The sequence below is a fragment of the Leptodactylus fuscus genome, chromosome 1, assembly GCF_031893055.1.
Source record: "Leptodactylus fuscus isolate aLepFus1 chromosome 1, aLepFus1.hap2, whole genome shotgun sequence".
Lineage (NCBI taxonomy): Eukaryota > Metazoa > Chordata > Amphibia > Anura > Leptodactylidae > Leptodactylus > Leptodactylus fuscus.
Genome location: NC_134265.1, coordinates 368,553,673 through 368,574,327, shown reverse-complemented (window position 1 = coordinate 368,574,327; position 20,655 = coordinate 368,553,673). Strand labels below are relative to the sequence as shown.

At 52.1% G+C, this 20,655-nt stretch overlaps 2 protein-coding genes across 2 annotated transcripts; one reads left to right on the top strand and one right to left on the bottom strand.

Annotated features, from left to right (window-relative positions):
• The first annotated feature begins 584 nt into the window (after positions 1-584).
• On the top strand, positions 585-3,942 carry LOC142188611 (AP-5 complex subunit sigma-1-like). The gene is made up of 4 exons (XM_075261897.1): positions 585-629; positions 760-801; positions 881-1,059; positions 3,443-3,942. The coding sequence occupies exons 3-4, from the start codon at positions 890-892 to the stop codon at positions 3,852-3,854; spliced, it is 582 nt and encodes a 193-aa protein (XP_075117998.1). The 5' UTR covers positions 585-629; positions 760-801; positions 881-889; the 3' UTR covers positions 3,855-3,942.
• A 225-nt stretch (positions 3,943-4,167) lies between these two features.
• On the bottom strand, positions 4,168-19,021 carry LOC142189632 (uncharacterized). The gene is made up of 17 exons (XM_075262245.1): positions 18,891-19,021; positions 18,682-18,753; positions 16,734-18,630; positions 16,388-16,547; positions 15,100-16,251; positions 14,870-14,994; positions 11,034-12,423; positions 10,511-10,627; positions 8,861-9,016; positions 7,517-8,481; positions 7,330-7,435; positions 7,018-7,194; positions 6,620-6,864; positions 5,762-5,924; positions 5,439-5,502; positions 5,096-5,283; positions 4,168-4,223 (listed from the first exon to the last, which is right to left on the bottom strand). The coding sequence occupies exons 1-17, from the start codon at positions 19,019-19,021 to the stop codon at positions 4,168-4,170; spliced, it is 7,164 nt and encodes a 2,387-aa protein (XP_075118346.1).
• Positions 19,022-20,655: the final 1,634 nt, after the last annotated feature.

The following is a 20,655-nucleotide window of genomic DNA, read 5'->3' as shown; positions in this document are numbered from 1 at the left end:
ATAACAGATAGTAATAGATTGTATTCTCCTGTCCTACAGTCGGTCTCTCCTGACATGGCTGATAACAGATAGTAATAGATTGTATTCCCCTGTCCTACAGTCGCCCTCTCCTCTCCTGACATGGCTGATAACAGATAGTAATAGATTGTATTCCCCTGTCCTACAGTCGGCCTCTCCTCTCCTGACATGGCTGATAACAGATAGTAATAGATTGTATTCTCCTGTCCTACAGTCGGCCTCTCCTGACATGGCTGATAACAGATAGTAATAGATTGTATTCCCCTGTCCTACAGTCGCCCTCTCCTCTCCTGACATGGCTGATAACAGATAGTAATAGATTGTAGTCACACTGTTTCTGACTGTACATTTCCATATCTATAGAGAGCTGCACATACTATACTTGACCACCGGAGGGCGCACCGATCTCACAGCTCAGATCTCTTCTTTCCTCATCTGCACTATCTCTCTCTTTCCACTAGGTGGCGCTGTTTCTCTGATCCTCCGGGTTTATCGCTGTGGGACTACAGTTCCCATGATGCAATGTGACATAGACAGGAAGTGACGTACAATGATTTTTTATAAGTCATGTGATCAGGCCTCCCTTGTTATGGCTGCAGTGTGGAGCAGAGGTGAGTGTGTGCCAGTGATGTGCGGTACCGCAGCCGTCTTCTCGTAGTAGGCGTGGACTATATATATGACGTCATGTGCCTTATTGTAGTGACGTCATGCTCTCACTAACGTCTCCTCTCTTCCTTGCAGCTTGATGTGTGAGTGGAGCAGAATCAGGCTGAGTATCTGCAGGTAGGAGCTGAGGCCTGGTATTATGTTCTGTGCTGTTTCCGGGGTTCTCCCCTCAGGCTGACTCTCTGTTGTGTTACAGCGCCCCCTCATGGTGTACGGCTTCATCCTCCACACGGTGGGCTCCGCCCCTGAGGGCCCCCGGATCCTGTACCATCGCGTCTTCTCCTGCCGTCTGGTGGATGAGCAGCGGCGGACGGAAGAAGCTTATCTGGAGCAGGAGACCGTCAGCAGGAAGGCGCAGGTGGAGGCCGTGGCCAGGTAACGTGTCCTCCGGGGGAGGGGCTGACAACGGCTGGAGGTAGTCAGAGCCTGCAGGGGGCGCACTACTCCCATAATGCCTCATAACATAGCGCTCATTGGCTCCGCCTCCTCCCACGGGCTAGTGACCACGGATCTTGATTTAGACACGGGAAGTGCGCGGCTCCGGCCCCAATGATTGGTACCAGTCTGGAGGGATGTCCGTGACGTGCCGCCGCCGTGTCTGCCTCAAGATACGGCAGCAACAAACCGCTAGCGGAAAACCGATGGCTAGTGATCGACATCGGCCGCCATTGTGAGGAGGCGGAGTCCGAGGCAAAATCCATGTGAACTAGCCCTTAGTTGTCACCATCCTCTCCCCGTCCTGTTGTATGTCACTCCCCACCCCCAATGTGTCACCCCTCGTCTCCCCAATGTGTCGCCCCTTATCTCTTTCCTTCTCCCACTCCGCCTCTTGTCTCCGCCTTCTGTCCTGCTGCATCACCCGTGGTCTCTGCTCTCTCTCCTGCTCTGTTGTGCATGGTTTCCACCACCTTCTCCTCCTCTCTCCCGATGCGTCGCCCGCGGTCTCCTCTTTTCTCCTGATGCGTCGGCCGTGGTCTCTGCTCTCTCTCCTGATCTTTTGTGCATGGTTTCCACCACCTTCTCTTTTCGCCTGATGCCTCGCCCGTGGTCTCCTCTTCTCTCCTGATGCGTCACCCGCGGTCTCCTCTTCTTTCCCGATGCGTCGCCCGCAGTCTCCTCTTCTCTCCCGATGCGTCGCCCGCGGTCTCCTCCTCTCTTCTGATGCGTCGCCCGCGGTCTCCTCCTCTCTCCCGATGCGTCACCCGTGGTCTCCTCTTCTCTCCTGATGCGTCACCCGCGGTCTCCTCCTCTCTCCTGATGCGTCGCCCGCGGTCTCCTCTTCTCTCCTGATGCGTCACCCGTGGTCTCCTCTTCTCTCCTGATGCGTCACCCGCGGTCTCCTCTCTCTTGATGCGTCGCCCGTGGTCTCCTCTTCTCTCCTGATGTGTCGCCCGTGGTCTCCTCCTCTCTCTTGATGCGTCGCCCGCGGTCTCCTCTCTCTTGATGCGTCGCCCGTGGTCTCCTCCTCTCTTCTGATGCGTCGCCCGCAGTCTCCTCTTCTCTCCTGATGCGTCACCCGTGGTCTCCTCTCTCTTGATGCGTCGCCCGTGGTCTCCTCTCTCTTGATGCGTCGCCCGTGGTCTCCTCTTCTCTCCTGATGCGTCACCCGTGGTCTCCTCCTCTCTCCTGATGCGTCACCCGTGGTCTCCTCTTCTCTCCTGATGCGTCACCCGTGGTCTCTTCTCTCCTGATGTGTCGCCCGTGGTCTCCTCCTCTCTCTTGATGCGTCGCCCGTGGTCTCCTCTTCTCTCCTGATGCGTCACCCGTGGTCTCCTCTTCTCTCCTGATGCGTCACCCGTGGTCTCCTCCTCTCTTCTGATGCGTCACCCGCGGTCTCCTGTCTCTTGATGCGTCGCCCGTGGTCTCCTCTTCTCTCCTGATGCGTCACCCGTGGTCTCCTCTTCTCTCCTGATGTGTCGCCCGTGGTCTCCTCCTCTCTCCCGATGCGTCGCCCGCGGTCTCCTCTTCTCTCCTGATGCGTCACCCGTGGTCTCCTCTCTCTTGATGCGTCGCCCGTGGTCTCCTCCTCTCTCTTGATGCGTCGCCCGTGGTCTCCTCCTCTCTCCTGATGCGTCGCCCATGGTCTCCTCCTCTCTCTTGATGCGTCACCCGTGGTCTCCTCCTCTCTCCTGATGCGTCGCCCGTGGTCTCCTCCTCTCTCCTGATGCGTCACCCGTGGTCTCCTCCTCTCTCCTGATGCGTCGCCTGTGGTCTCCTCCTCTCTCCTGATGCGTCACCCGCGGTCTCTTCTCTCTTGATGCGTCGCCCGTGGTCTCCTCTTCCTCCTGATGCGTCGTCCGCGGTCTCCTCTCTCTTGATGCGTCGCCCGCGGTCTCCTCCTCTCTCCTGATGCGTCACCCGTGGTCTCCTCTTCCTCCTGATGCGTCGCCCGCGGTCTCCTCTTCTCTCCTGATGCGTCACCCGTGGTCTCCTCCTCTCTCCTGATGCGTCGCCCGTGGTCTCCTCCTCTCTCCTGATGCGTCACCCGTGGTCTCCTCCTCTCTCCTGATGCGTCGCCCGTGGTCTCCTCCTCTCTCCTGATGCGTCACCCGCGGTCTCTTCTCTCCTGATGTGTCGCCCGTGGTCTCCTCCTCTCTCCTGATGTGTCGCCCGTGGTCTCCTCCTCTCTCCTGATGCGTCGCCCGCGGTCTTCTCTCCACCTGTTGTCTCCGCCTCCTTCCCGATGTGTTGCTCCTCCCATGATGCCTTGCCTGTTGTGCCTGCTCCCTCCATGACGCTTGTCCCGTTCCCTCCTCAGACAGGTGGACTCTCTCTGTCTCCTGAGGCGTCAGGTCTCGGCTCGGCCGCTAGCTGACACGGAGGAGGCGATCACTCTCCATGAGGAGGATGTTGGGGTGCTGGGGTTACCAGTGGGGGAGCCCTTCCCGCAGGAGATGACGGTGGTGTGGCTGGGGGTGCACCACCTGGGCTTCTCCCTGATCTGTGACCTCCAGGACAACCTGTCACTGGCAGAGATGACGCTGAGGATGCTGGTGAAGTACCTGCTGGACACGCTGCGCCTCCTCAGCCTCGGCAGCAGTGCCGTCCTCCGGCCCGACAAGATGGAGATGATCATGGACGCCTTCATGCCACAGGGGGCGCTGCTATTCCTCAGCCACCAGGCTATACAGACACTGGAGAAGGAGCTGAGTGGTAGCATGACCCTGTGACGAGCGGCGCCCCCTGTCTGTAGCCGATAATACAGCCAGCGGAGGGCGTCACCCAGTGTTAGTGTAAATAAAGTTTTGTAATTGCCAAGACGGTGATTTGTATCTTGTTCTCACTTTATTCATAACGTATAAAATCCTCCAAACACAACGAGAGCTGCAGCAAACCCCTCCCCCCCGCACAGCCCCGGAGACCCAAATATATTAAGAAAAAATATATAAAATATAATAATTAGCTAATAAAAAAATAGAAACAAATCTACAAAACACAGAAGGGAGGAGTCAGCAATAGGGGCGGAGCCTGTATTGTCACACGTCAGGGCGGGGTCAATTCCAGGGGGTCTTCCTGCCCAGGATGTGATTGGTCAATTTCTGCAAGAAAATACAGAGAAGAATTAGAGGAAATGCAAATATCAGAGGCCCCAGCAGCACAGAGGATGTCAGGAGAGGAGTGTGCAGATCCTATAGAGTTACATAGTGGGAGGAGCAGGGTCACAGCAGCACAGAGGATGTCAGGAGAGGAGTGTGCAGATCCTATAGAGTTACATAGTGGGAGGAGCAGGGTCACAGCAGCACAGAGGATGTCAGGAGAGGAGTGTGCAGATCCTATAGAGTTACATAGTGGGAGGAGCAGGGTCACAGCAGCACAGAGGATGTCAGGAGAGGAGTGTGCAGATCCTATAGAGTTACATAGTGGGAGGAGCAGGGTCACAGCAGCACAGAGGATGTCAGGAGAGGAGTGTGCAGATCCTATAGAGTTACATAGTGGGAGGAGCAGGGTCACAGCAGCACAGAGGATGTCAGGACAGGAGTGTGCAGAGCTTATAGAGGAGGTCACAGGGTGAGAGTTACATAGTGGGAGGAGCAGGGCCCCCAGCAGCACAGAGTATCTAAGAACTATATGATCTTGGGTGAGTTCCATAAAGACAGCAGAGTCCTCCGGCGCAGATTGGAACCTCTAAATGACTAGCATGTTCCCCTCCTGAAATGCTCTGTGCTGCTGTAGAGTATTTATAGATGAAGGTCACATTAACCCCTTCACAGGCGGACTTGTAGCCCTGTAGGGGGATTATGTTGTTAATCTGGAGCAGCGAGTAGATGCTGCCCTCACGTGGCAGTGTATTGGTATTACGCCTCCTGTGGTGTTCTGCAGGTATTACGCCTCCTGTGACGGTGTATGGGTATTACGCCTCCTGTGGTGTTGTGCAGGTATTACGCCTCCTATGGTGTTCTGCAGGTATTACGCCTCCTGTGGTGTTCTGCGGGTATTACACCTCCTGTGGTGTTCTGCAGGTATTGCGCCTCCGGTGGCAGCGTTGCAGTACTGCTCACCTTCCTGTACAGCTGGGCCCTCAGCCGATTGCTCTCGTACTCCGACCTCCTCTTCTCTTCTTCCTTCCTCTTCCTGATTTCTGGAAGCTGCTGGTAAATCCTGAAATAATCAGTCCAATGTGTCAGTCCAGAAGGGGGCGCTATGACCTTCTCTCATGTATACTGACCCCGCACTCTGAGCCTCGCCCTGTACATTCGCAGTTGCCCCTACATGACACCCACAGGCCCACCCTATAGTGCGGGGCCCCATCTCACCTCTTTGACCTCTGGATCATCTCTTTCTTCGGGATGCTTCGGTTCTGCTCTGATAATGCGGGACCTACAAGGAGAGGACACGTGTGAGATGAGGCGATGGCGGCTGTGGGCGTGGCCTCCGCTGGCGGCTGTGGGCGTGGCCTCCGCTCCCGCCTCATTACAGTAAATTATTACTCTGACAGTCATCTACAGGCACCTGCAGAGGGCAGCACTGGGCGACAAGTAACTACAGGAACCCAAAGAGACCAATTCAGAATGACAAACAGCAATGACATATAAAGGGGCGTCAGGACAGAGTAGTGTAGGTGGTGAATTGCCATCACCTTTGTATCGGGGGTCTCCGCTCCTCCGCGCCTGGTTGAAGAGTTCTTCTCTCTCTCCCTGGAACACGCTCTGTAGTTTTCGTTCCTCGGTGAGGAGCTGCAGCCGTTTCACCCTCTCCCCAGAGCGGAAGATGAAGTCCGGCCGATGAGACCTCAGAGACTCCTAAGACATAAGCAGAGAATAAGACAGGATTGGGGCCCGCTCCGCCCCTGACACCACACCCCAGGTCCTGCGCCGTTCCTCACACCACACCACTGGGCCCTCTGCACCCCTGACGCCACACCCTGGGGCCCACTCCGCCCCTGACGCCACACCCTGGGGCCCACTCCGCCCCTGACACCACACCACTGGGCCCTCTGCACCCCTGACGCCACACCCTGGGGCCCACTCCGCCCCTGACGCCACACCCCGGGGCCCACTCCGCCCCTGACGCCACACCCCGGGGTCCGCTCCGTCCCTCACATCACACCCCGGGGTCCGCTCCGTCCCTCATACCACACCCCGGGGTCCGCTCCGTCCCTCACACCACACCCCGGGGTCCGCTCCGTCCCTCACACCACACCCCGGGGTCCGCTCCGTCCCTCACACCACACCCCGGGGTCCGCTGCACCCCTGACGCCACACCCCAGGTCCTGCTCCGCCCCTGACACCACACCCCAGGGCCCGCTTCACCCCTGACACCACACCCCGGGGCCCGCTGCACCCCTGACGCCGCACCCCGGGGCCCACTCCACCCCTGTTGACACACCACGGGGCCCACTGCACCCCTGATGCCACACACAAGGTCCTGCTCCATCCCTGACGCCACACCCCGGGGCCCACTCCACCCCTGACGCCACACCTGGGGCTCCACTCACCTGTAGGGTCACTCTGATGAACGGCTTGTCCTGTGCACTGGGGATGACTCTGGTTTTGAGGATGGGGCTCTCTGATCTCCCGGTCACCCACTCCTGCTCGTTCTTCTCCCGCAGAGGTTCTCTCCAGGGCTTGGTGCTGGTCACTGGCTCATACCAGGCCGGGCCTGGACCCCTCCGGACCCTCGGCTCATTCTCCTTCCGGGACTCAGATTTTAGGTCTTCAGCTGGAACAAACCAGCTCATCCCTGTGAGGACGATGGAGGAAAACAGGCCGGATTATACCATAGGAACCCCCATAAATGTTCAATTCTATAAGTTCCCTGCCACTCTGGGTCAGGAAACGCTGAGTAACTTCTTTCATTCTATTGATGGCTTCCTACAGTATAGACATCACCCACCTGGTGGGTTGTACTGCGCCGCTATGTTCACTTTGCTCCTGGCTGTTCTCGTACTGGTCTCCTTGGTCACAGAAGGTGCTGGATCAGACATCAGCCTTTCACCCCCTGGAGATGGGAATGTGGTCCCCACATCTCTGGTGTTCCTCCTGGTGGCGCTCATCACAATCTCCAGCTCCCCTACAACAATCGTAAACACTCAGCACGGACCAGCGGAGGGGACACCAACAACAGGCTGCCGGGCCTCTCTGTAGACCTTAGTAAGGAGATCTGATGGTAGGGTAGATACTTCTAGAAGGCGCAGAGGTCACCTACCTGCCTGGACGCCCTTGTTCAGACCTCTGCTACTCTTCTTTTGTCTCAGCGCTGGACTTGGTTCCCATAAACCACTTGACGAGGTGACAGATTCAGCATCCGCCATCTTCATAAGAGAAAGAGACAGCGAGTGACTACTCTGAAGACTAACCGTGAGATAAGCGGCATCAGCGCCGTGCCGTCATACCTGACTCTTCAGGAGCTCCTGCATCTCCATCCTGGACTGCTCCCGGCCTGTAGATGACTGTTTTGAGCCTTTTGCCTTCTCCTCGGTGCGTTTCTTTTGCAGGTCGATGGTGCTGTAGAGACGGCCGAGCCTCGATGAGGGCAAAACCCGCTCAGGCCCAAATGCGTTAATGAGTCTGATGGTGTCTATGGTGGACACGGAGCCGGTCCCAGATGAGATATCGCTGCTGGTCTGTGACTCGGTGGTGGTGGCATCATCGGTCACAGTGCTGGGGTCTGAGTGCAGTGAGCCGGTGTCAGGACTGTCCTCGTAGGGTTTACCCACTGAGCCATCATCCACAGACTGTGCAGAGTCCACTCCCAGCTTCCTCCTGTACCACTGCTCCCGGGCAGCTTTCTTCTGATGGTGCTTGTCCTTCTCTTCATCTTTAGAGGACCTCAGTGAATGTGGCGGAGGATTCTGTAGCAGTCTGGCCAGTCGCTCTAGACGCTCCACAAGGGACACCTCCAGCCTGTTGCTGGACTCTGTGGTCCGTCTTCTCTTGCTTTCCGTATAGCGCGCCCACAGGTCGTCCAGGCTCTGGTTGGAGGTGACGCTCTGACATTTATCTCTCTGGTCTCCATCACTCTGTCCACTCTTGTCACTTCGTCCTGAGAGGTCCTTACTAGTCACGGAGTAAGTTTTCTTCCTCTCGGTCACTTCTAGGGTCCTGGACCCCGCCAGACCATTAAGATCTGACTGGTCTTGGGAATAGTCCATTTCTGGTTGTAAAGGAAGGAACTCGTCCTCGAAGGTAGAAGTCGTATACACCCGTGGTCCTCTGGGGTCCGACCTCTTTGTGGACTCAGAACCTCTATGATGGACAACGCTGAAGGACATTTTACTCCCGGGATCCTTCGCTGCCGGTGTCTGCCGTGAGGCGGGTGCTGATGGATATTGGGATGGGGTCGAGTTATCAGTCCGATCTAGAACAAAAAGATACTGAAGAAGTGTCCATACAAGAAGTGATGCCAATGACATGTGAAGGTCTCTACACGTCAGAAAGATTTACATCTCATCTTATACTCCAGTCACATCCAGAGCTGCACGCTAACCATAGAGTATAATGGAGACGCTCTCCTCCTCCTCACAAGGAGCTCATCACTAGCCCTGGCTGGGAGCAGCGTTATGTCTTATACTCCTTTTCTCTTGGCATCTTGCTGCAGCGCCTGCTGCTTCAGTGTCTGTACGTCTTCTAGACAATGAGCACTACAGATCCTGTGCAAGAGATCAGAAGTGTGAATACAGCTCTGGATGTGACTGCGCTCTCTCCATAGACTTGTACAGCAGGGTGCTGGCGCTCACCTCTCGCCAGCTTCTGCCTTCGCTCCGCTGTTTTCGGGCTGGGCTCTTTGCTGTAGATGCCGTCTCTGTGTTTGGGTATAGAAGGGTCTGAGAACTTCTCCGGTGCCGAACCCAAGACGTCCGGGGGAAACTTTGGTGAAATGGCATCATTGGAGCCTGTATGTAAGAAGAGAAGGTGAAGATGAGGGAGAAGAAGAGACAAAAGAAGTGGAAGAGTCAGAAGAGAAGAAGAATAAACGGAGGAGGAGGAGGAAGAAGAAACAAAGAAGGCGGAAGAGTCAGAAGAGGAGAAGAAGAAACGGAGGAGGAGGAGAAGAAGAAACAAAGAAGGCGGAAGAGGAAGAAGAGGAGAAGAAGAAACGGAGGAGAAGAAGAAACAAAGAAGGCGGAGGAGGAAGAAGAGGAGAAGAAGAAACAAAGAAGGTGGAGAAGAAACAAAGAGGGTGGAAGAGGAAGAAACAGAGGAGGAGGAGAAGAAGAAACAAAGAAGGTGGAAGAGACAGAAGAGGAAAAGAAGAAACGGAGGAGGAGGAGAAGAATAAACAAAGAAGGCGGAAGAGGAAGAAGAGGAGAAGAAGAAACAAAGAAGGTGGAAGAGACAGAAGAGGAAAAGAAGAAACGGAGGAGGAGGAGAAGAATAAACAAAGAAGGCGGAAGAGGAAGAAGAGGAGAAGAAGAAACAAAGAAGGTGGAAGAGACAGAAGAGGAAAAGAAGAAACGGAGGAGGAGAAGGAGAAGAAACAAAGAAGGTGGAAGAGGAAGAAGAGGAGAAGAAGAAACGGAGGAGGAGGAGGAAGAAGAGGAGAAGAAGAAACGGAGGAGAAAAAACAAAGAAGGTGGAAGAGGAAGAAGAGGAGAAGAAGAAACGGAGGAGGAGGAAGAAGAGAAGAAGAAACGGAGGAGAAAAAACAAAGAAGGTGGAAGAGGAAGAAGAGGAGAAGAAGAAACGGAGGAGGAGGAGAAGAAGAAACAAAGAAGGTGGAAGAGACAGAAGAGGAAAAGAAGAAACGGAGGAGGAGAAGGAGAAGAAACAAAGAAGGTGGAAGAGGAAGAAGAGGAGAAGAAGAAACGGAGGAGGAGGAGGAAGAAGAGAAGAAGAAACGGAGAAGAAACAAAGAAGGTGGAAGAGGAAGAAGAGGAGAAGAAGAAACGGAGGAGGAGGAAGAAGAGGAGAAGAAGAAACGGAGGAGGAGGAGAAGAAGAAACAAAGAGGGTGGAAGAGGAAGAAGAGGAGAAAAAGAAACAGAGGAGGAGAAGAAGAAACAAGGCGGAAGAGGAAGAAGAAACAAGGCAGAAAAGGAAGAAGAAACAAAGAGGGTGGAAGAGGAAGAAGAAGAGACGGAGGAGGAGGAGAAGAAGAAACAAGGCAAAAGAGACAGGAGGAGGAGGAGAACGTTTATTATCAGGGTTAAGGCAGGTTGGAGGGAGCGCAGACATTTATGTTCATGTTCCCTGTCGTAATGACAAGAAGACCCTGCCGCTGCTGGAGTAACACTGCGCTCACACTACCGAGCAGCGCCCCCTGCAGGGAGGAGACGGCCATATAGGCCCCAACCGTGGCTGGACTCTGCGACTAATCAGAATCAGAGGACATAATAATGATCGGCAGCTCCTCATATGAGAACTGGGGGTGATCCAGGTCTGTCTTACCTGGGTGGGAGCTCTCGATGGTACTGACCGGGGACATCCTGGACCCTCCTTCCATGACAGGCACATAGAACAGCTCGGGGCTCCCCGGGGGTCGATATGGCAGCAGCAGGGGCTGATCTGCAAACATCACAGTGTTATCCTGTATTCTAGCATAGGGGTCTAGTTATAGGGGGTGCAGAGCTAGAGGTCACACTCCCCTTCTACCACATGGCGGGGGCTGGATACCGATTCAGGGATTGGGGCCTTTATACTAGTGCAACCACTCCCACTGCTGCACAGGAAAAAGGTCATAGGTCAGAACTTATAATCCCTTCAGACACAATTTGACCCCCCTCATGCTACTTAAAATTGTTTTTTCCACCCGTGGCTCACCCTGCCATGTTGAGGACATCTGATCCCTCCAAGATGTCATTATGCAGGTGCAGTTATACATCTGGAACTGATGACATCATAGAGGTCTACTACAGAATGTGTGATGTCATTGCAGGAGTGCAGCCCAGAATACTTATAAGACAGTGCTCACCGGTGGCCCGGGACAGGCAGGACAGTGGGGTACGAGAGGGCGTCTGATGTTCAGGAGTCTGGTTGACTTTCAGGATTGATGATGTGGAGGCTTCTCTTAGTGACCCGTCAACAAAGATCTCAGCCGAGAAGCTGGTTTTCTGTGGACTTTCAGTGGTGATCTGGGTGGTGGCATCAGATAATGGAGAACGTCTTCTCTCAGAATGGATTAGTCTGTCGGGAATGTTTTCTTTGTCTGTGAACTGGAGCACATCTTCAGGAATGGTCTTCATGTCTCTTATAGGGTATACGTGAGAAGGACTGGATGGTTCGGTACCAGCAGAGAGGTCGTTCTGGCTCAGGACCTGCTCATTCCTGGAGAGGTTTGCAGAAGATGACCTAGACATATCAGCCTTTGCTCTTGGTTCCAAAGCCAATAAACCAGTATCTAATGTCACCAGAGCTTTGGACACGTCTATAACTTTCATGTCCTCCTTTGGAGAGATTGTCACATGGACACAAGAAAGGGCTTTGCGAGTTGGAGAAGACATAGATGGAGGTGATCCATCCCCATCGGCTTTGGGTCCACTACATGTAGTCAGTTGGCTATCGCCACCATCACTCTTCACTTGGCAACCATAGTTGATGACTAAAGCTTCCGAATTGACTTTTTCAGGATCCACATTTTGCTTCTGAGGACCTGAGGATGGATCAAATCTCCCAATAGATGGAGAAGTAAGTGGCGATGCAACTGTAGAACATTCTTTATCCCTGGCCCAGGAACTTGCCGAGAACTCTTGGGTTGTAGAATCGCCAGATCGCCATCGTTGAGAAGTCACAAGAGCGGTATCTGCACGTTTGTCCTCCAGACGTGATGGTGAAGGAGTTGGGTGATAAACGTGGTGGACATTTAGAGAAGCTGGAGGAGGTCTAAGGTCAAAGCTGTGGTTGGTTGGCGATTTATCATGGTCAACGTGTAAGTCAAAAGGAAGTGGTGGAGAACGTCTATCGGGAGAAGAGGACGGAGGTGAAGAACGTTTACGAGAGGAGAATGTGATAGAGGATATTGGTTTGGTGGCCTCTTCAGTGGATTTCACTAGTGGTGCGTCTCGTCTGTCCAGCTCACTAACATTTCTTCTTGGAGTTTCGTGATATTGAAGCTCAGTTATTGGGTCTTGTTGGCTAGGAGCAGACATTGGTGGAGACTGAGCAGACACGACAGAGGACACATCTTCAGTCCTCCCACCATATGTAGCGTTGCGTTGTATATCGAAAGCTTGAACAGAGGTGATATCTTTGGTGTCCTCCTCATTAGAGTTGGTAACAGGTAACTGCAAGGGCGATGGGGTCAACCGTAGCTGGAATTCTACTGCGTCCCCTGAAGAAGCTCGCCTTATAGGGTGAGGATGATCCTGAAAACAATGGTGTGATACGTTTAATGAGTGGTTTTGTAGACTGGTAAAGCTGGCCGTACCCCCTATACCCTACTGGGATAAGAAGAATCTGCAAATCCTCATTGATGGCCTCTACTATGACGGAACCTGACTACAACTACAGCCAAACTCTCCTTAATAGATCACCACTGGATCCCCACCTTGTCATCTTTACTTGAGTCCCTATAAATGATATGGAAAGAGTTAATACTAGCTATTTCTGGTGCCTGGAGTGTGGAGCTCTTCCTAAACATGGCGGCTCCGCTGCCGCCCACGCTTCCTTTCTTCCCCCGTTGTCTTGCTTTGTGCGAGGACAGATACCCATGTTCTACGCTCAGGGCCTTTCATTCGTTATAAATATCTCCCAAGGGATAAAAAAGCATTTGGTATAAAGATGAAACAACAACGAGATGCGGATAAAAGCGAGTGCGCTGAATGAAGGCTATATATATAACACTTCCGGCACTCGGGTCAGGGTCGGCACAGTCGCGCTTTGTAGACTTGTTAGTCTCACATAGTAGATGGTTACGTGAAGCTTCAGGAAACCCCTGACACTCACAGAAACCTCCCAACAACGTCACGCCGATAATCTCAAGGACACGGAATTCTATGGCTGTATAGAAAGCTATTTCTGGGAGTCGAGGGGTCAGCGCTGCCCCCCGGAAGAGACGCCATATAAGACATAAAGGGAAACTGCTGGGTTACTTTCCATCCGGGTGGTGACAATATCTAAGGACTTGTTCCCGGACAATATTGGGCTCTCCTGTTTTGGCAAAACTACTATTGGTGCAGGGCTTGCTGGGAGTGGAAGGCGCCATAAGAGGATGTTCTTGTGATGTCTATGGGCAGTTTGGATGACGGCTTCTCCATACCACCCCGCAGGTTTCTCACCATCTATCTGCCCCCTCCTGGTCCTCCGCACTAGACCCTCATCGGGCTTATTCACATCCGGGCATTTCCTTTTTTCCGTGAGCGATTTGTTCCCATTCGCGAAAAAAGAAGCGACCTGCCCCTTCTTGAGGCAGATTCTGCGGCTGATTCAGCCCCGGCGTCCACCTCACGACACCACCCTCCGGACTAGGCCTGGGCCTAATACGGAGCGGAAAGCACTGCACCGGCATCCCGTTGTGGCAGCCGCGACGGAACGTGAATTAGCCCTTATTCTCGCCAAGGATTATCGCAATACACAAGAACACTGAAGCGCCTGACGGTGGAGGGTCCATGGAAAGAAACACGGAGGATGTTTTATATAACAAACAGCAAGCAGGGTCACACTGAGGATACAAACATAAACACTGGTGTCTTAAAGGGATCATATTAAGCTATGCAGCAACTCCTAGGTGGCTGATACTCGGCTCCGGCCTCTGTCTGCTCTTCTCACATATACTGGTAGCAGCAGGAAGGCAAAGGGGGGGAGGGGTGAGCACCTAAGTCTTCAGGAAGAGCAGATCACATAGGTTGTAACGTATCAGAATACAGATGAGGGGGGGGAGCACCCAAGTCTTCAGGAGGAGCAGATCACATAGGTTGTAACGTATCAGAATATAGACAGGGGTGGGGGTTGGGCTTACTTCAGCAGCACATATACGTAAAAAAAAAAAAAAATTGGAACGATACAGAGAAGATTAGCGCGCGCGCGCACACACACACACACACGAGAATAAGGAGATGCGACATGGGAAGGAAGGGGGAGTCACGCAGGCTGTGTATGATGAGTAATGAGTGTAGAGAAAACCCCAAGGCAAGTTCTGCAGTGATGTCTGTCAGTACAAGGTCCCTCGTGGACTATAGAAGGAGATGGTATCTCGGCATCCTGGACACGCAGACCTCATATCCGCAGCACTAATATAACCAGTCAATGTTATATATCCACCCCCCGACCTATTCTCTTCAGGTCCATTCCTATGCTTGCTGTCAGTGAATAGGAACCTGCTTGTTCACCTCCAGAATACTTTCTCCCGACCTGCTACTTCTCACAGCTGGAGGTTTGCTGTAGTTTCAGGCAATCTTCTGGAACATGATGGATATTCTCTGCGCTGGTCCCATTGGGGGCGGGGGATATATGCGCTACCTATGTGCTTACTCACAGACATCCCCATAAATGTCCCCCGGCACTGAGGGATGAAGTCACCAAATCTAGGAGAAAGATTTTCTCTATACAACAGCTGGATAGATCTGGTAGAGTAAAGGCAACGGTTCCGTCATGCAGAGAAGCACGGCACACAGCAGAGTGTGAACTTACCTGAAGTCCACGCGGGACGCTGCATCATAACAAGTAAGGAGAAGTTACTAGAAGGAACTGACAACAATCCGAGCCCTGCCCCCCTGCTGTTATATCTCAATGGCGCCCCCTATCTATGAAGTGACCACATACTACTCCCTAACCAGTATTGCTCACGATGCCCCAATACATAAGTCTGTGCACCTTCTCGGCTTCCTTAGCGCTCTCCAGCAGTTCTCTCTTGATCTCCTCAATCCGTCGTCTGTCCTCATCACTCAGCTCCGAGTCCGGGATCACCGGGTGACTGGTCAGCTTTATCTTCATCGAACCTTACAACAAAGTGCAATGGAAGAAGATCAATAAAAGTTGAGGAGCCTGGATCCATCAGCCTGAACGGTCAGGACAGTGGTCAGACTCTATAGGTGGCATCTTACCGCGTGTCCTCCGTTCCTCCTCCGCCGAATCTTGCATTGCTCGCACCGTGTAAGCCAATGGGTTATCGTTCTTCAGGAGACTTGTGACTCGTGCGGCCAGGGAGTCTCCGCTACTTTCATCGCTCTCTAGCTCCGTCCCCTGAACAAATCCAGGTCCCGTCACAGCCAACGCATTTCTCAAGCCCATTACTGAGCTTGAAACGCCGCTCAGAAGTTGTTGACTGCGCTGAACCTTCTCAGTTATGGCCCCATCATTCCCCATGCTAAATTTAGATGGCACCATCTTGTTTGTTGTGGCTTTACTGCAGCCTTCTGGCTCAGATCTTCCCCACTGACTCTGTAGAGTAAATGGAGCAGCCAAGGAGCTTCTGTTTTCGACAAGTTCTAAGTAAGAGCTGTCCCGAGTTGTCGGCGGAGAGTCATTATTCCAAGTCACCGACAAATCTTTGTTTACGGAGTGATCACCGGTTAAGCTGCTATTAAATGAAGAGTCCCAGGACATGTCCTTCAACAGGATGTCCAGAGGAGTGGCTGACCTACTATGGAGAGAGTCTTCTAAATTTAGACTCCTTGATGGAGCCTCAGTATATGGATCCCCGATTGGAGAAGCTCGGTGTAAACTAGAACCAGTTCTATCAAGGCCGGCGTCCTCTGCTTCTGCCAAGAGCTTCTGAATCTCTTTGAGGGTTTTGGATCCAACAAAAGAATCATTGACAAGATCCCTGGAGGGAGGTTTTATTGGGTACCCTTGTAAGGATGGCACCTGATCATTGACAATATCGTGTGAGGTGGTCCCTTCAGACCCACCAGACTCCGACTGCTCGATCAGATACTTCACCTGCGTTAGCTCCACGTGGTCCTCACTGACGAAGCCTTGACATGCAGAGTTAAGGTCACTGGTTGGTTGCAGAGCTGGCGACATCTCGACATGGGTGGAGAGTGCCCTCAACTCATTGCCAACACCACGAGGCATGGTGTCATCCTGACTGATCGGTCTATCATTAGCTGACCCAAGGCCAAATGAAGGAGACATTTCAGTGGGCAAAGGAGATTCTGGCCCAACTTCTGATCCCATAGGGATAGACACGCTGGTGGTGGAGGTGGATGAATACAGGCTGGACTGAGAGATGTTCACTGCGCTTTGGGAGCCACCTAACCAAAAAAAGAACCCCAAAACACAAAATCATTACAGGCTGAGACTACGAGAGCAAGGGCAGTACTCAATACTATTATATAAGACACTGAACCAGAAGATGTGAGCCCTGCAGAAGAACCATCTGACAGTTACCTTCGGAGAGCCTCATGCTTCGGCTTGGTGTGGCTGTGGATCCCTTGATGGTTCTCAGCTCTGAGGGCAAGAATTCTGGTTCTCGGATGGGTCCCTTTAGAGCAAAGGGTGTGAGGATAGCGGTGGGGGACTGATCGATGCCGAGGTTCCTGAGATACGTCTACAAAACAAAGGCATTCTGGTTAATATAAGCAAAGCGTCACAAGAAGGTTCAGAACCATGAAGGCATCTTATAATGAGAAGAGGTGATTGTCAGGGTGCTGACAGCTGGACCTATCGTAAGGACAATCCGGATGACAGAAGACTATGCTACGAATGACACCCAACAGCCCTAGGAACTACTTACAGGTATTCTTCCTTCTATGTCCAGTTCCTCCTTCCCAGAAGTCTCCTCAGTAGGTGACCACTCAATACTTCCACCTTCCTTGGTCAGCTGGTGTTGGCCAGAAGTCCGAGAGCCCACGACCATCTCCTTCTCATGGTGACTGGAGTGAGAGCTATTGGCGTAATCTTGCTCAGAAGAAACATCACTGAATCGATCCATTGTCACAACGTTACGACTCTGCTTTCCCGATGTATTAAACACCTCCTCTTGTCCACTACGAACAACCTCCTTAAGGTCTGAAGATATCTGCTTGCTAGGAAGATCATGGCCTCCAACACTTGGACCTCTAGTGGAGGAGGAACCTCTCAATGAGTCAAGTGATTGTGACGTTTTGGACTTGGTTGCGTGACGTACTTCTTCAGTTTGATCTCTTGCAGGTAAGACAGAGTTATAAGACTGAGATCTGGTGATCGCGGAGGCGATGCTTGACCCTTTCTCAGCCGCACTTAGATTGGTCATAGAAGATGTGGCATTGAGTGAGGCGGAGAGCGCTTTCTTTGGAGTAGCGGTGGTACCGGTCTGTTTGGATAGCATGCGGTTCAAGGAATCAGCCACGGCATTATAAGCTAACTTTTTAGGAGACACTCCGGTTAAGCCGCGGAGAACTAACGCGTCAAATGACTGGTTTGTATTCCAGGCTCCGACCTTTTCGATATAATTCAGACTTGGCAGAGACTGAATCCTCCTCCTTTGTGGAGACAATGATCTCTGAGAGTCACTGCTCTCGGGGTAACCTTGGCTGCTCTGGATAGATTGGGGCACCGCAGAAGGAGCCACATTACGGGGAGGAGATTCGGAGGAAGGCTCTTCATTTAAGGACATGTCAGAACCGGTCAGCTTGGCTTTGATTTGCTGTATTCGCCCTGACAGTGGTTTCCGATTCACTGTAAACGTTCCAGGTGTCGACTGAGAGATAGGATGAGGTAATCTGCCGATGAACAAAGTCTCGTCCACAGGAGTATTTCCTGTCTGTAATATGTCCGTGTCTTTATGTCCACGTTCGATGCTACAACGAGATGACATACTCAGCTCGTCCCGTAAGTGAGCTTCTGCCGACGTGTCATCTACCTTGTTGGGGGGCTCAGTAGGCGTTTTGTTGAGGACAGGAGAGCTTCCAGGGGCCATGGAGTCTTTTCTGCTCTTAGTACTGCCTGACATGTCCCTTTCCTGGCTTCGCTGTAGGATTTCAGAGAATAGTTGCTGGTGGAGAGCGTCTCTCGACGGTCGAAGAGTAATCCCGGACTGCTTTAGCTGACTGGAGTCATTGGGATCATCGGCTTCTTTCTCAACGTCTTTGGAAAAATCAATTTCACTGGCGTCTCTGAATGATTCTTCCAATGACTGGTTGGAGCTTGTCCTGAGATCATAGTGCACACCGAGCTCCAAGGTGTTGAGGTTTCCTTCTTCAGGATCAGGTTTCCCTCTCATTCCATGAACCTTTTCGGCCCCGCCAGTAGAGGAAGACTTTGAGGACCTTCCACTGCTACTTGACATGCCCACTTCTTTCTCCAAAAGTTCCAACAGCACAGGGGCCGGGACGGTGCTGCTTAAGAAAGCCCCGTCCTCACTTCTCAGTTCCTTGCCCAATGTATCTCCCACAGGTTGAATGATGTCATTAGATGATGTCCTATGTACGACTACCGATTCTGGCTCATTGTCCGCGGAAGGATTTTTGTCCTCTTTTTCTCTGTGACCATCTCCAGTGTCTCGTGGGGCTTTCCTCGAGTACTGCCGAGACAGTGACAGACCGCCATTCCCCTCGTCCAGTGTTATCTCCTTGCTGGTCAGCTCCACTACGTCACTTATCTGCAATGACTTTGGTGGCGGTCCGGGGAACTCCGAAATGTCTAGTGAAGCTCTGCAGTGATACAAAGAACAATGGTGACATAAGACAATGTGAGCAGCTCACCTGGAAAGCGTTTGGTCATCTAGCACATACGGTATATGTCCAGTTCTCTGGTCTTCAGGGATGGCCAACAATCTACAAAACCATGGTGGACCTAAGGTTACTTGGCACCCTAATATATTATGACCCTCACCACTGTATGCTCACCTTAACCCTACCCGTGATACGTATGTCCCCTGTGAAGTGAAGGCTTCATGGAGTGGTCACTGTACCTTAGGGGAGCAAACTCGTCCTCCTCTGTCTTCTGGAACAACGTGTCTTCAAAGAACTTGTCCCCTGGGGTGGAATCAGTGGTCAGCAGAGGGAGGCAGGGAGACAGGCGACTATCCTGGACCTCTGTCATATAGACACAGCACAACCATTACACATAGACTCGCTCTTGAGGTCGGAGCATTCACGTACCAGATCCTTACCCAGCTGTAGTGTGTGCGCCCGCCCGGCGGAGAAGCCTTTCCTTATCTCCGTGTCTGACAGCAGCGTGCCCTCCTCCAAACTCGGGAAGTCTGTCTGCTCCCCGCGGGGGACCGCCTCACTAAGCATGGCCACGCTGGCGTCTTCCTCTGCCGGTAGCTGGTACCACGACTCTGCCATCTGGGTGGGACAAATATACAATTTATTCACCCAGCCCCAAAGTTATACTTGCCCTCCCCCCCACCGTTCTGGCCAAGTGTGACCTCAATGAAAGCTGGAATCTGATTGGTTGTCATGAGTGACAAAAACCCGAAGGAGTCACGTAATAGAGTCAGCTAACCACTGTGACCAATCAGATCTCAGACACGGTTGCTAGAGGTAACAGCACCATTTTCTTTCCTCTGTTTAGGCCGGATGCTTTCCTGGTGTAAACAACAGAACAGAATGACGTACCCCGTCCTATTAATGAGCGGCCCCCAAATGTGATACCTGCCATGTTCTGGAGATGAAGCATCAGAAAAAGTGACAGACAAAAGAGGTGACGCCATCCCCAGCCCCGGCGTCAGCAAATCGGGAGTTTTACATTTCATTAAAATAAATAATTAAATTACATAAAAATTAAAAATCGCAGGTTTTTTGTTTCCCTTGAGTGCCCTACAAATAGCGCGGTAGGTGTCACAGCTGCCAGCGACTATTTATAGAAGCTCCTCGCCACCGGCGGGCGCAGACGCCGCTTTTGTTCTTCAACGTGACGTCAGATAAAAAAGAAATAATCAAATCTGTAATAAATTGTGAAAAGAAGAAGAAGAAGAAGATGAAGAGGGCCGAGGAAGTCAGTATACACCCGAGAGAATGGGAACCGAGACGCCGACACCACCAAATACAGAAGAGGCCTCGTATAGAACCCCCAAATTATATACACCCCTTATCTGTCACACCGATACTCAGGAACCACCAGCTCAACAAATCATCTATTACTACTGACAACCAGCTGTATATATCATGTCTGAGAGGTTGTCACAGCCCCGCCCATTACTGACAACCAGCTGTATACAGTCCTATGTATAAGTTAGTGCCCCCCTATTAATCTTAATCCTTGTTAGGTGTAAATATGTTGGTGTTTGCCATGTCAGTCTGATCTCTCTAATAACTGATGGACACAGTAATATTTCAGGATTGGAATGAGGTTTATTGTACTAACAGAGAATGTGCAATATGCATTACACCAAAATGTGACCGGTGCAGAAGTCTGGGCACCTCAACAGAACAGTGCCAGTAATATTTAGTAGCTCCTCCTTTTGCCTCTAGTCGCTTCCTGTTGCTGTTAATCAGTTCCTGGATCCTGGATGAAGGGATTTTGGACCATTCCTCTTTACAAAACAATTCGCGTTCAGTTCAGTTTGATGGTGGCCGAGCATGGACAGCCCGCTCTCAAATGATCTGAAAACAAAGATTGTTCTACATAGTTGTTCAGGGGAAGGAGACAAAAAGTCTCAGAGATTTAACCTGTCAGTTTCCAATGTGAGGAACATAGTAAGGAAATGGAAGACCACAGGGACAGTTCTT